Source organism: Zonotrichia leucophrys, chromosome 22 (assembly GCF_028769735.1).
Source record: "Zonotrichia leucophrys gambelii isolate GWCS_2022_RI chromosome 22, RI_Zleu_2.0, whole genome shotgun sequence".
Taxonomy (NCBI): Eukaryota; Metazoa; Chordata; class Aves; order Passeriformes; family Passerellidae; genus Zonotrichia; species Zonotrichia leucophrys.
In genome coordinates, this window is record NC_088191.1 from 1,983,106 (window position 1) to 1,998,508 (window position 15,403).

General features: G+C 41.1%; 1 protein-coding gene across 1 annotated transcript in view; it reads left to right on the forward strand.

Moving 5' to 3' along the window:
* The window catches only part of KAT6A (lysine acetyltransferase 6A), a 28,271-nt gene extending 14,197 nt beyond the window's left edge, over positions 1 to 14,074 (forward strand). Inside the window, exons 8-18 of the mRNA XM_064730986.1 lie at positions 482 to 795; positions 1,895 to 2,013; positions 2,876 to 2,991; positions 3,860 to 4,001; positions 4,404 to 4,565; positions 5,454 to 5,547; positions 6,875 to 7,106; positions 8,207 to 8,417; positions 9,071 to 9,763; positions 10,433 to 10,751; positions 11,365 to 14,074. Coding sequence (XP_064587056.1) covers positions 482 to 795; positions 1,895 to 2,013; positions 2,876 to 2,991; positions 3,860 to 4,001; positions 4,404 to 4,565; positions 5,454 to 5,547; positions 6,875 to 7,106; positions 8,207 to 8,417; positions 9,071 to 9,763; positions 10,433 to 10,751; positions 11,365 to 13,946 — 4,984 coding nt within the window. The 3' untranslated portion in view covers positions 13,947 to 14,074. The remainder of the gene's footprint in view (positions 1 to 481; positions 796 to 1,894; positions 2,014 to 2,875; positions 2,992 to 3,859; positions 4,002 to 4,403; positions 4,566 to 5,453; positions 5,548 to 6,874; positions 7,107 to 8,206; positions 8,418 to 9,070; positions 9,764 to 10,432; positions 10,752 to 11,364) is intronic.
* The last annotated feature ends 1,329 nt before the right edge of the window (positions 14,075 to 15,403 follow it).

Sequence of the window (15,403 nt, forward strand, 5' to 3'; positions counted from 1 at the left end):
TTACAGCTGGTTGGAGAGCAATGCTGTTTTCAGCTAAGGTGACCCTCAGTGGTGTCGGTTCTTAGACAATAGGCAAATCATTTGTGTTTTAACTTTCTGTGGAGTTTTTACAACAATTTCCTATCAGTACAAAAACTATGGCAAATGACAAGTGTAAATGTTTAATGATTGCATAAATTGAAGCATGCTGTGCAATTTATTTAATCAGGTTGGTTAAGATATTTTAAAATCTTATGTTGTGTTAATTTTGGTGAAAAACTATTGTTTATGCTCAAATTAATTTGACATAATGTTCAGTGTAAAGAAAAATAGTACAGCACCTTCTCCTGAGATGTTTAAATCCTGGTACACAGACTCTTGATGGCTCACATATTATTAAATTGTTCAGCTCACGTTCTGTGAGGTCGATAAATAAATAGAGAAGATGGTTGGCCACCTTTCCATATATTTTGACTTTATTTTTCCCCTTTTTATCCTTTAGATCAAAAGGTCCTTTCAGCAAAGTTCGCGCCGGTCCCGGTCGGGGTCGGAAGCGTAAAATGGCTCTGTCCAACCAGTCAGCATCGGCAGAAGGAGCATTCCTGGAGCAGACAGATGTCCTGGACTTCTGCAGAGATGGCAGCAACACCTTGAAGTTTAACAAGAAAACCAAAGGGCTTATAGATGGCCTTACTAAATTCTTCACTCCTTCCCCCGATGGACGAAAAGCTCGAGGAGAAGTGGTTGATTATTCTCAGCAGTACAGGATCAGGAAAAAGGGTACCAGGAAATCCAGCACTTCAGAGTGGCCCACAGGTAAAGATTTTTCACCCTGCCAATGTAAGTATCCTGTATTCCAAGCAAAAGTTCCAAGGCTAGGGTGTTGAACTGAGGCTGGAAAGTTTGAGCTGAAAGTTAACACTGGATTGCATTTACCTTTGGTGCATTGAGGTAAAATATGAGCTGGAAAAAGGAAGTGATCTTAGAGATCTTACCCTCTTTATATGTGATGGCAAGGTTACAAAATTATTCCAGTGAGGTAGCATCCCATTGGTGAGGAGGCATTTGCAGAGAGCCTTGAAAATGGGTAAATAATGTCACATTTGAAAGAAATAACATAGGCAGTGGTTCATAAAAATTAACAGCAGCAAGATAGAAGTGTGAAATGGAAATTAGATAACTAAAACCAGTCTGACAGACCCGGGAGTTTCCAATCTATGGATGTGTGCAAATGTTCCTTAATTTTCTCAGCCACAGAGGAGCCTGTTTTTTCAGCAAGAAAATGTCAAGCTGCACACTGTCCTTTCCCTTTGGAATGCAGTTCTGCTTTCCTTGGTTTTTTGCTTTTCTAGCTTAAGATATTATCTATGCCTGGACCTTTATTTAATTTCTGTATTCAGATATTTACAGTTTTGTTGGATGGTCCTGAATTGTTCCTAAGCAGGCATTGGGAAATATTCCACAATAAAATACTATATTTAAGCTTTAGAATAGTTACCTGCATTAACCTGGCTGGTGCTGAAAGAACAGCAATGTGACTTAATGCTTTGGGAGTGAGGTGAAGTGTCTGGAGGGTTTTGTTGGGTTTTTTGTTTAGGTTTGTTTGGTTTTGTTTTGGTTTTAAATAGTTGTGATCCTTGTTTGTGAAAAACAGGCTTAGTGGCAAACCATTTATGCCTTCATGTACTATGAATATCTCAGTGGTGACATTTGGACCAGCTTAAATGTAGGACAGTGCTACTTCCATGGTCCCAATCTAGAACCTTCTTCCTTTGTGGTCCCAAATCTGAACAGAAAATCCCATCAAAAACCCTGGCCCAGTGTTTGAATGCAACCAGGAGCTGTTTGTCACTGCACTAAAAGCAAATACTTTTTAGTCAATGTGTGTGAAGACAATTTTCTCTTTCATTTCCAGACAATCAGGATGGCTGGGATGGAAAACAAGAAACTGAGGAGCGTTTTTTTGGAGGCCAGGATGTCTTGAATGAAAAGGACATGGAGTTGTTTCGAGATATTCAGGAACAAGCACTGCAGGTAAAATTAAATTTTCAGTGCTCTTCACATTTGTTGCTGACCTCCTGCATGAAGTGTTCTCATTTGTTAGTGACTGCAGTCCAGGTGGTTTATATTGTAATATTATAATACTTGGATTTTTGTCATTCTCTGAGTGACTTTTGAGATAAAAATCTTCATGAGTTGAGAAAACATTTGTTTTCTTTGAAAGAAGAGCATTTAGCATCCTTATTTTTAGTTGCTATGAAATATACAGTTACTATCAGAAGGACAGGGGAAATAAAGGTTGTAAATAAATAAGTAGTCGAAAATACTGTATTTTCTATTTTTTTTTTCTAATAAATGTGAGGTTTTTCTTGAATTCTTCAGCATTTGTGATGATAAGGAGATGTTGCATCCTGAGTGTTGGTTTGTAGCTGCTCCATTCACAGTAATCCATCTTGTCTCAGAGCTGGGAAAACACCAATGTGTGATTTTAAATACTTTCATATTCTAGATTTTAACCTCAGGAGCAGTTTATATTTCTCTTCTTTACTATTGAAATAACAAGTAAGAAAATTACAAGAAGACTCAAAAAAGATTCTATTAAACTTCACTTTCAACTAATTTGTATTTAAAACTATGACATGCAACATTGTGAATGGTAATGGAGATACATGGTATGATAATGTTTATTAATTCTTTCTTTTTGTGAATCAAATGGTTGCTTGAAGTGTGATTTAGTGGTTTTTAGTGTCAGAGAGCAACATCTGCATCTTCCTAATTACCAGTGAGTTCAAGCAGGATGGACTGTCTAGATAAAAATGTTTTAATTTATTTAATCTTAAAAATCTTTCGCTTGGAAATTCATGAAAAAAACAAGGGTTTTTTTCCCCTTGCATAGAAAGTAGGGGTGACTGGGCCTCCTGATCCACAAGTGCGCTGCCCTTCTGTTATAGAATTTGGCAAATACGAAATCCAGACCTGGTACTCCTCCCCATATCCCCAGGAATACTCAAGGTAAGATTCTTCTTTGTTCTTCTTCAGTCTTTATGGCAAAGTTTTACTCCAGGCCTAGAAATCTGGTGGTTCCTGCATTTTGGTGTCTGAAATATTTCTCTGCTGTGCTGCTCATATAATTGCTTTGTTGTTATCTTGCTTAAAAACTTTGCAAATTGTTTAAACTGCAATCTCTGAACTTTATTCAGAAAGAGGAATGACTTGTAAAGGCTATATAGCTAGAGGAAGAAAATTAAGTGAAACTTTATTTTGCTATGAGGTCTGTCATGAGGAATTATTCTATCTGTACAGACATTCCTGCTGAAGCTACAGTGTCTAAATGGAATTAAAGCACAAGAATTTTGGGATACTTGAATTCCACTTGTTCATGTCAGTGTAGTATGTAAATAGTTTAATTTATTTAATCTTAAAAGTCTTTCACTTGGAAATTCATGAAAAGCAAATGGGTGGGTGGTATGTGACCCTCACTCAAGGGTGTTTACAGACAGCTGGGATGTGTCTGTGACAATGAGAAGAAGAAGGAGATAAATTCCTATTTAGAACAATTTATCTCATCCATCCTCACATCATTAGTGCAGAACTGGGAGGGGTTACTGGTTTTGTTCCTAGGATTTTAATGCCTTTCTTCTGGCATAACTTAATAATGTAAATGTAATTATGCAGGGCATTAAAGGCATTATTAAATATGTATTTGTGACAGAATAAGTGTCATGACTTTTATGGTAATGTGGTTTTGCCCTCATTAGCACACACACAAGGTGAGTGTATATTGGGTTTGTTTTCATCAAGCTCTGTGTCAGCAGGAGTGAGGAAATTTATACAAAAATCTCTGTTTCAGTCTCTGTTTTTTCTTTATTTTTGCTTACAGGCTACCGAAGTTGTACCTTTGTGAATTCTGTCTAAAATACATGAAAAGCAGAACTATTCTCCAACAGCATATGAAGAAATGTGGGTGGTTTCATCCTCCAGCCAATGAAATTTACAGAAAAAATAATATATCAGTCTTTGAGGTAAGCTAGAAAATGAAGCTGGGTCCTCAACACCTAATCCTGTGATGAATTTTTCATAGTGCTGAACATCTTCATTCTTGAAACATTGGAACTCCTGAGTGTTCAGGAGTGAGGAACAACAAGCAAGCAGCCACTAGGAACTGACCTTGTGTATAGATTGTTCATCACAGAATTAGACTCACTTTGTAAAAATCTGGGGGTTTTATTTTACAAAAATTCATTTTAATCCATTGAGTGTAACAGTGACTTGGTCACAGCCTCTGTTCTGTGGAAGTTTTAATTCCTTTGAGATGCCAGCTGTGACAGAGCAGTCTTCTCTCATGTTAGCACATTTCAGATGTACAGGGACACTTGAGTGAGGCCTGTCCTTAAATAACAGCAGATTTTCCTCCTGTCTCTAAGGTTGATGGCAATGTCAGCACTATCTACTGCCAGAATTTGTGCTTGTTGGCTAAACTCTTCCTGGATCACAAGACTCTCTATTATGATGTGGAGCCATTTCTTTTCTATGTGCTGACACAGAATGATGTTAAGGGCTGTCACCTTGTTGGCTACTTTTCCAAGGTAAGTATTTGGGTACAAATTGTTTGGTGTGATGACTTTGGATTCTTTAATTGTAATTTAGCCTCTTGCATTTTATATAATAAATTATGGAATACTGGTACAGACGTCTGTTGCTACCAGGTTTTATTTATTTCAGAGACCACCAGTTAGTAAACCCAAATTTCCTGTAATATGGAATAGCAAATACTTGCTAAGGAACTTGTACTGCAGCTTAGTGGCTGAAAAAAACTTTTCAAATTACTTCCTGCTCTTGGTGGAGATTCTGTAGTATTGTTTGTGGGATAGAACTGCTTGGTAATTCTGTTTATCTCACCTTGTGTTCTATACATACATTGTTTCCCAAACAAGTTTGGCAAGTTTGCAATGATTTGAAGCCTTTTATTTATTTTTTTCCTGAGGGAACAGGGCCAAGATTTCAGATATAACTGTACTTAAGGTTTTTAATCTTAATTATTTCAATTATTTTAAAAGAGTTTTATTTGAAGCTTTTTCTTTAGTATTCAGAACAGCAGATATGAGACTAGATTTTGGTGTGTTATACTTGTAACATTGAAAGGATCACTGGAGTATTTCAGTCTTCTGCAATGAGCTTAGCTGCCTTCAGATTTATTCTTAGAATTTACCATTTCTGCAGCCCATGTTCTTTACTGTATACTAGCTAAGCAAAAGATTATGTCAAATTTTCATTCTTTCTGCTTTTATCTGAAACGATGGCAGAGCTTTATTATTGTCTCTTCAAAGCCTTTCCTTGGCTTTATCATTCCTAAGAAACTTTGTGACTTCCTATCTCACTTTTTGATACAGAACTACTTAGGCACTCTTGCAGAGGAACTTAGACTGTTTCTTACTGATCTGTTATTTAAATGATGATGCTTTTTGTTCCAACAGGAAAAACACTGCCAACAGAAGTACAATGTTTCCTGTATCATGATTCTTCCACAATACCAGCGTAAGGGCTATGGCAGGTTCCTAATTGACTTCAGTAAGGAACTTTTTCTTTACTTTTTTCAGTCTGTCTTTTCATATTTTAAAGGACTTAACAGTAGAAGCAGATATTTTTCAAGATAAAACACATCTCAGGACAAAGGCTTCTAAAGCTCACAAAATGATCTGAACTTCACCATTTACTCTTTTTGTTGGAACTTCAGCTCTAAAGACAAATTGATCATTTTCCCCTTAATTCCAGTGTTGTCTGTGTAAGCAGCTGAAGGTAGAAACTAAAGGCATGTGGTGGCAGTATAGTGATTTTTATAGCAGGAGCTTTTCTTGTGAATGTAGTTCCTTGTACAGAAATCCAGCTGTAAGACTGCATGGTCTGTGGAAATCTTCAGCAGCTTGATTAGGTGAATAAATGTCTTAAGCAAAACTGTCTTACACTTGAATTTAATTTTGAGAGCAATAAAACCAGACATACTTAAGCTCTGAATAATAATTCTGAGATTTGTGTGTGTGCCTCTGTAATTTCATGGGAAGCTTCCCCTGTAACTGTACATTGTTTATTGTTTATTAATACAGCCCTCCCTGTGGACATACAAATTTTGGAGTTCAGAGGAGAACTCAATTGTTAAAATTACATCAGAATGATGTCTTTTGTAGCTAAGTTTTTGTTCTCCTGAAAATACTTGTGAAGGAAAAGAACTCAAGGATGTATCTTGAGAAATGAACAAATGCAGGTTATGGTAGAACAGCAGTGAAAAGGCACATTTGTCTTCTTCTCTCTGGGTAGAATATAAACCTTGGCCTTTATTGAACCTGTGCAATGTATCACAGTCTTAAATTAATGAAATCTCTCCAAATAGAGCTTGGTACTCTCCAGCATGGTCCTGAAGTTTGACAGTCGAGAATTTTCAAGAAAATTATCAATCATATTAGTTTTAAGAGTGTGTTTTACCTCTGTCATTTCCAAAATTGCTCTTGGAAATTACAATTGTGCTTCAGGCTCGGTGTAATTCCTGGGTAGACACCTGCTGCCATCTCGTGGCATTACCTATAGTCAGAGTTCAGAAATGTTTTACTCCATCACTGAATAACAGGAGTTTAAACAACAAATAAAAAATTGACCCAACAACTCGAAATATCCTTCAAATATTAATAATAAAATTAATTCAAATAAAAGAGTGAATCTTTTATTTCTGTGTGGCATGTCGTTTATACTTTATGCTTTTGGAGGCAAAGCTGACAAAATTTCAAATGTGGAGATGTCATCTACATCTTGTAGGAAACACTAAGGTATTTTATGAGGAATTTGCAGAAGTAAGGTTGGAAACAGAAGCTAATATTTTGAATTTTTTCTCTTCTGTGTGTTTTAGGCTATTTGCTGTCCAAGCGTGAGGGTCAGGCAGGATCCCCAGAGAAGCCCCTGTCAGACCTGGGGCGCCTGTCATACATGGCTTATTGGAAAAGTGTCATACTGGAGTGCCTTTATCATCAGCGTGACAAGCAATTAAGCATCAAGAAGTTGAGTAAGCTGACTGGAATCTGCCCTCAAGACATCACTTCCACCCTGCATCACCTACGAATGCTGGACTTCCGTAGTGATCAGTGAGTACAGGAGTCCCATTGTAACCCCAAATACCTCCAGGTGTATTTCATTGAGATTTATTGGTGTTTGAAGACAAGTCATATCTAATAAACTTGATTTTACTAAATATTTCAGTGTCCAAATATTATGGTACTCATGTGCAATGCAAGAATCATTCAGATGTCCAGCTGAGCAGCTCTGCAGATGGGGAATTTTGAGTGATTTGCTGCAGTGAGAGAGAGCAAGTTGGTTTCTTGGTCATGTTTTCTTGTATCCCTCAGCCAAATCGGTCTAATACACTCACAAATAGAGCAAAGAACAGCAAATTCCCTTTTTTAGATGCAGATCTGCTCCTTAATTTCAGACAGTTGGTTTCCTCCTTTTCCTTATGTCTCAAAAATGCCACAAACTGTGTGGATTGACATGGAATGCTTGAGGAGTGGGACAGACCCCTGGGAGAGATGAAGAGTGTTGGTATAGAACAGAGCTAGCCTGCTTGCACAGCTGACAAGGCAGGTGAAATACTGGGAATTAGTCTTGTTCCAGACCATAGCAGATTGGTGAGTGGGGTTCTATTCTATTGTGTGGAAACTTATTTGGAAAACTTGAGAATAGTTTTATATTCTCATCTCCCAGTATACCTTTAACCTGTGATATTTCTCTCAGACCCGTAAAATGCACTATGGTAGTGGGACTGCAACTTTTCTTGAGCTGTCCTTTTATTTCTCTTCAGTAGCTTTCACCTTATATTTCTCATTCCCCAAACCATATACCCCTCTTCCATAATAAAAATAATACTCTGCAGCTGAATGTTAGCCATGGAAGGATAATGGCTTCACCATTAACAAGAAGTGGAAGGAATTTTATCATTCTCTTAGTTGTGAGATACTTTCTCTGGTAGTTAAAAATAGTTTTAACATTCTCTTAGTTGTGAAATACTTTCTCTGGTAGGTAGATGGTACTGGTACTCCAAATTTTACCATTTTAATGAGTTTCCGTTCTCTCTGAAGTTACTTGCAGTGATTCAGAGAAATATATTTTCTGTAATATATCTGTTTCACATGGTAACATGCACAGTGTGTCAGCTGTTATTGATCGGAGTGTTGTTGTTGCTGTTCAGATTTGTGATCATTCGTCGTGAGAAGCTCATCCAGGAGCACATGGCAAAGCTCAGGACCAACGTGCGCCCCATCGATGTGGATGCAGAGTGTCTGCGCTGGACCCCGGTCATCGTCTCCAACTCAGTTGTCTCTGAAGATGAAGAAGAGGAAACAGAGGATGGGGAAAATGAAGAGCAGCAAAAGCAGAAAGAAAAGGAACCAGAGACCAGTGTAAGAGTGAATCTCTTATTTCTGTGTGGCATGGGGTTTATACTTAATGCTTTTGGAGGCAGAGCTGACAGAATTTCAAATATGAAGCTTGTGCATTTGTCATAATCATAAAAAGCAATGCAGTCATGGTCAGGTTATGTATCTTTATGGTTTCAGATTAGAAAATAAAACTCAAGAAAGCACCAAGGCATAGTCTAGAGAGCAATCCTTGAAGGGGTTGCACTCTTGCATCAGGTGGTGAGGACTGAGTAGAATACTAAGAGGCAAATTATCTGCTGTTACTGTATTTACATTAAACTAATGGTGCATTTTAATGGAAAAGTAGCTTCGATTTTTTTTCTCACTTTTTTCTTGAAAATGGCATAAATATTGTGTTTGAGTGTAGCAAGGTGAAGTCAGCATTCTGGCACAGCACTGAAGTGGCTTGTTGGGAAGCTAAGTGAGGTAAATTATGACCTCTGAGGAAAGGAGTAGCAATTAGCCTTACATGAATCTCTTAAAGGTCAAATCTTTTTTTAATCCTGGATTTCTAAAAGTCACTTTTGTTAAACTTTTCTGGCTTTTTTCTCAAACACTTTTATGCAATCAAATTCAGGATAGACATTTATGCTGAAATCAGAAGTGTGAAATCTATTTGTTTTTATTTCAATCAGATGGTAAAATCTGTGTCATGGGAGAAGAAAGAGCAAGAGCCTTACTCACCACCAGAGAGTGAAAAAAAGCCAGACATCGTTGCTCCAGCCAATTCTACACGACCAAACAAGCACATTTTTTCCCTGGATAGTCTTCCTGCAAACAGTCAGCCATCACGAAGAGGTCGATGGAACCGCAAGAGCAAAAAAGCTCACGAGCCCTTTTGTGAGAAGGAGCCAGCATTGCCCATGGAGGAAAAAACAGCAGCTCCCAGTGGAAGGTGCAGTGAGTGTGAGGAAAAGTCAACAGCCTCACGAGGCCGGTGCAGTGACTGTGAGGAGAAGTCCGTGGCCTTGCAAGGAAGGTGTGGGGAATGTGAGGAGAAATCTCCAGCCTCCAGAGGCCGCTACGCTGAGGAGGATGAAAAATCTGCAGCTTCCCAGGGACAGTATGGCAAAGGTGAAAAATCTGCGGTTCCCCATCGGCAGCACAGTGAAACTGTGGAGAGGTGGAGGGGCCAGTTGAAAAAGAACCCAGAGCCACTGAAATGTAGGTTCCCAGAGGACTGCGACAGATTGCCCCGGCGCTACAGCGACGGTGACAGGGGACTCCTGAGGTGTTTCAGTGAGAGCAGTGAGGAGGAAGATGATGAGCCTGTGAGTCCTCGATCAAGCTCTCCACCTGTTCTCACCAAGCCAACATTGAAACGAAAGGTTTGTGCCTTATTTCTTGTTCTTTTAGGCTGTTATCCAGTCAGTTTTGTCTGTCTGGTTCAGTGCACAAGGTTTGTATTGAGTGTACATGGAGCACACAATGTTCAGTGTTCCAGGGTATTTCCTGCTGACTTTTTCTACTCTTGGTTTTTGGTGAATCAGAGGTAGGAGTTTGAGGAGTTTTTGAGTCCAGCCTCGATCTTCTTATTTTGATTTTTTTTCTAACTTAGTTATTGAAGTTTTTCTCAGTCATGCAGAATAGAAACAGATATTGTCCTACTTACAAAAGAAGCCTGCAAAACGCAAATGCTCTTTAAACAACTGAAATCAGAATGTAAAGTCTTTGAAATTATTTACCATGGAAATGTGAATTCTATCAGTGTGTCTAAACAAATGCTTTCTTCACTAAAATGTTCTCTACTCTCTTTTGCACCTTATTTTAAGCTATTCACATCTGGTTTGTACTGTGTTTAAAGTTCCAGCTGTTACAGATGGGCTCTTAGCTTCAGCTGTTTAAATTCTAACTAGTGGCAGGTGCTAGATAATATTTCTAGTAAATTCTGGATTGTAGAAGGGAGCTCTCTGCTGTTCATGTTTTGTATTTATCTGGTGTTTCATTTCTACTGCACATGGTAAAATATCTTCTCTTTTCCCACCTTGCACTTTCAGAAACCGATTCTCCATCGCAAGAGGCGGGTCCGCAAGCGCAAGCACCACAACAGCAGCGTCGTCACTGAAACAATCTCAGAAACCACAGAAGTGCTGGATGAGCCATTTGAGGACTCAGACTCTGAACGACCAATGCCTCAATTAGAGCCTACGTTTGAGATTGAGGAGGAGGAAGAGGAGGAGGAGGAGGATGAAGAAGAGGAGAGTGAACTTTCATCCAGTGGATACTTTCAGCACTTAGCCCAGCCAGACACACTCAGGCACAGACCCTCCTCTAAGAGGAAGTCCAGAGATGAAGAGGAGTCTGATGACAATAATGGTATGTGTGGTGGTGCACTGGTGAAAGTTTGATAGATTGTGTTGGATGATAACAGCTCATGACAAAACCAGCTGCTTTCTTTGGCTTGTAACTTCCAGCTGAAATGTAGGTTGGGCATAAATTAGTAGTCAAACTAACCTCAGACATTCCCTAGTTTTATGAAAACATTTAACTTTCTTATTGGCAATGACCTGATCCCAGGCTATCCTTTTGATTCAGCTTTCCTAATGGAATTATTATCTGTGATTGTGGAAAAACTGTGCAGCAGAGTCACTTACAGAAATAAAACGGAAATGACCTGGCAAGCCCCCAATTTTCCATAACAAAGGGAAATATTAAATTGCCTCTTCTGACATCCTCTTCTTCATCACATTGCATGTTCACCCTCTCAGCTTCTCAAATCTCTCTAAAGTTCTCTGAACCTTTAGTTCATCAAATAAAATATGGTTGTGACTGCTTGCTTAGAATCCACTAACAATTCAGAAGTCACATCTATCATTCTAATAAATATCTAAGTTGATATTGAAGTTGATAAACATGTTGGGAATGCTTCCATGAATGCTTAGGTCAAACAAAAAATGTTTGAACAGTTTCTTTCAATTTGTATTTTCAGGTAACCCACCCTTGAAACCGTTATCAATGCTGAGGAATAGTGAAGCAAAAGATTCTTCACTTGAGCCAGATACTTCCACACCTGTGAAAAAGAAGAAGGGATGGCCAAAAGGGAAAAGCCGAAAACCAGTCCACTGGAAGAAAAGGCCTGGTAGAAAACCAGGATTTAAAATGAACCGGGAAGAGGTGCCACTGTCAGCTCAGGATGAAATGGTTGATGAAGTGGCAGCCAATTCAAAACCAGGGCGTAAAGCCAAAATTTCAGATAAGGAAGAATGTGTGGAACAGAAGGACCTGCCTCTGACTGAGGAAAGGAAAGAGGAAGATGTGAATATGGAAGCAGAAGAGGTAGGAGAGGGAGAAGAGGAAGACATAGCCAGCAGTGAAGTAAGAGCAGTTTCTCCTGTGGACAGCAACAGCAGTCCAGTGCCAGAGGTCAAAGAACCTGAGATAGAAGAGGAAGTAGAGGAGAAGCCACGGATTTTAGAAGAGCAGAGGCAATCAGAAGAAGAGCAGCAGGAATTAGATGAACCTGAACATGACCATGAGGAAGAAGAGGAAGTTGCAGTAGTGACAAATCAAAACGAAGATCACGACGCTGATGATGAAGATGATGGTCATCCAGAGTCTTTGAAGAAAAAAGAATTGGAGGAACAGCCTGTTAAAGAAGGGGTGAAGGAGGAGCCTCAGGTGCAAGAATGTTTTTTAGAAACAAGCATCCCAAGCAGTAGAGAAGATGCAAAAGAAAAAGATGAAGCAGAGGCAGATTCTGAGGAAGAGCAGGCTTCCAACGAGACATCAGTGGGCTCAGAGCACGTCCCTGGGTCTGAAGATGATCACGAAGAAGAGCAAAGTAATAAAGAGGGGTTAATTGAATTAAAGGAAGAGGAGGAGATTCCTCATAGTGAACTAGATCTTGAAACTGTTCAAGCAGTCCAGTCCTTGACACAGGAGGAAAGCAATGAGCACGATGTAGCTTACCAGGACTGTGAAGAAACTCTTGCAGCTTGTCAGACTTTGCAGAGCTATACCCAGACTGAGGAGGATCCTCAGATATCGATGGTTGAAGATTGCCAGGCCTCAGAACACAACAGTCCAATATCCTCCGTTCAGTCCCACCCCAGCCAGTCCGTGCGTTCTGTCAGCAGCCCAAACGTGCCTGCTCTGGAGAGCAGCTACACCCAGATCAGCCCTGAGCAAGGGTCCCTGTCCGCACCCTCTATGCAGAACATGGAGACCAGCCCCATGATGGATGTGCCTTCAGTATCGGACCACTCCCAGCAGGTGGTGGATAGTGGCTTCAGTGACCTTGGCAGCATTGAGAGCACTACAGAGAATTATGAAAACCCCAGCAGCTATGACTCCACGATGGGAGGCAGCATTTGTGGAAATAACTCTTCCCAGAGCAGCTGTTCCTACGGAGGACTGTCTTCTTCCAGCAGCCTCACTCAGAACAGTTGTGTTGTCACTCAGCAAATGGCAAACATTGGCAGCAGTTGCAGCATGATGCAGCAAAACAGTGTCCAGCCTGCAGCTAACTGTAATATCAAGTCACCTCAGAGCTGTGTAGTAGAAAGGCCCCCGAGTAACCAGCAACCAACAACACAGCCACAGCAGCAGCAGCCTCAGTCCCAGCAGCCACAGCCCCCACCTCCGCCCCAGCAGCAACCTCCATTATCTCAGTGTAGCATGAACAACAGCTTCACCCCAGCACCTATGATCATGGAAATACCCGAGTCAGGCAGCACTGGTAACATAAGCATCTACGAGAGGATTCCAGGGGATTTTGGTGCCGGGAGCTATTCACAACCATCAGCCACGTTCAGTTTAGCCAAGTTGCAGCAGCTGACAAACACCATAATGGACCCTCATGCCATGCCTTATAGCCATTCTCCTGCTGTGACTTCCTATGCAACCAGCGTTTCTCTCTCCAACACAGGGCTGGCTCAGCTGGCTCCTTCTCACCCCCTGGCCGGCACCCCACAAGCACAAGCCACCATGACGCCCCCACCCAACCTGGCCTCCACCACCATGAACCTCACCTCCCCTCTGCTCCAGTGCAACATGTCGGCCACCAACATCGGCATCCCGCACACGCAGAGGCTGCAGGGGCAGATGCCCGTCAAGGGGCACATCTCCATCCGCTCCAAATCCGCGCCCCTGCCCTCTGCCAGCGCCCACCAGCAGCAGCTGTACGGCCGCAGCCCCCCGGCCGTGGCCATGCAGGCCGGGCCTCGGACCTTGGCCGTGCAGCGCGGCATGAACATGGGCGTCAACCTGATGCCCACGGCGCCCTACAACGTCAACTCCATGAACATGAACCTGAACGCCATGAACAGCTACAGGATGACGCAGCCCATGATGAACAGCAGCTACCACAGCAATCCTGCCTACATGAACCAGACAGCACAGTATCCTATGCAGATGCAGATGGGAATGATGGGGAGCCAGGCCTATACCCAGCAGCCTATGCAGCCAAACCCTCACGGGAACATGATGTACACTGGTCCCTCCCATCACAGCTACATGAACGCTGCTGGGGTGCCCAAGCAGTCTCTTAATGGACCATACATGAGAAGATGAGCAAGATCGACTTGCATCCTAAAAACTGAAATAAATATAAATAAAGGAACCTTTTATACTGACGAACCAGAGAAAATGGACCTTTTTCCAGTTAAAATATTGCTGTAGATTTAGAGGGATTTTCTTTGGTTTATTTTATTTTTTAGGAAGCCTGGTCTTTATTTTTTTGATTTTTTTTTTTGTTTGTTTGTTTGTTTTTTCTTTTCTTCACAATCGTCAAACATTTTACAGCTAAAATCACTTACAGATGTTTTTTAGAGGGGAAACATGCACAAAAATCTTCTCATAATTTAAAAAGAGCCTTACTTTGCTGACAAAGTGGACAGACTATGTGTAACGTGAAATCATCTTCCTAAATTTTTTTTTCCAGTATTTGTCCTTTCCCTCCCCTGTGCCCCTCTGTATGCAGTTTCTAGTGCTGCAGCCATGTAAAATGTTTGACATCTCAAAGAATAACAACCCTTCCCTCTAAACCCCACCTAACATTTCCTACTTCTAGCAGGAGGCACTTATTGGGAGATTTGGAAGGGGACACAGAGGATAAAGGAAAATCTTTTATTTCTGCAAGTCAGGAAAAAGCTTTAATTTTCCTTGACTCCCTCACCCTCAGTAAAATTTGGAGTTAAGTGTAAACAATAAACCATTCACATTGGTGTTTTTTGTAGATGAGTTAATTGAAATTGTATGTTTTATGCTGAAAATATAATGTAACTTTAAAATGATCCCGTTCACCACCCGGACGTGCACGTGAACACACGCATGTGCATGCATGCACACATGTTCTGTCACTGAACTGCTGGAAGCATCTCGAGAGAGAAGCTTGTTCTGCGTCCCTTGCGCAGTGGTGAGGAGGACAGGGTGGGCAATGATGGTCTGTCAGGACAAGGAAATGCTTGCAGGCTCTGCTGGTGAGCAGCCACAGCTCTGAGGCCCCAGACACGCTTGGAAACGCTGAGGGTTTTTTGGTTCTGAGCCTTTTGGGTCAGGCTGAGCTCAGAAACAGCCGTTCCCAGGTAAATCTCTTGGCCTGGGGAGTGCTGGAAGGAGAAGTGTGCGTTTGGTGGCTGTGGTGAGGATCAGCCTGTGCTGTCCTTGTCCCTCGGCGTTCCTGGGCTGGGCTGGGACGTTGCTCAAGGTGCCGCTTTCTGGGGGTCAGCGATGTTTTCTCCTGATTCTCTTGCTGTGTTTGATACCCATTGTGTAGAAATAGAGCCACACATTTGATCCAGTGTGGGGAAAAGAAGGGAATCAGCCTCTTTTTTCAGCAGTGAAACCGTCCCAACACCGTAGCAGGGTCTAGGCGGCAGGATTTTGCTGTTTGTTGCTGCAAAATCCACTTTACATTAATTTTGGCTACACTGCTGGCATGTCACCCAATACAAAAAGGGACAACCCTTTAATGTAAAGTTCTTTTTTTTTATTGTATGTGAAGTAGAAACGCAGACACATTAATAAGA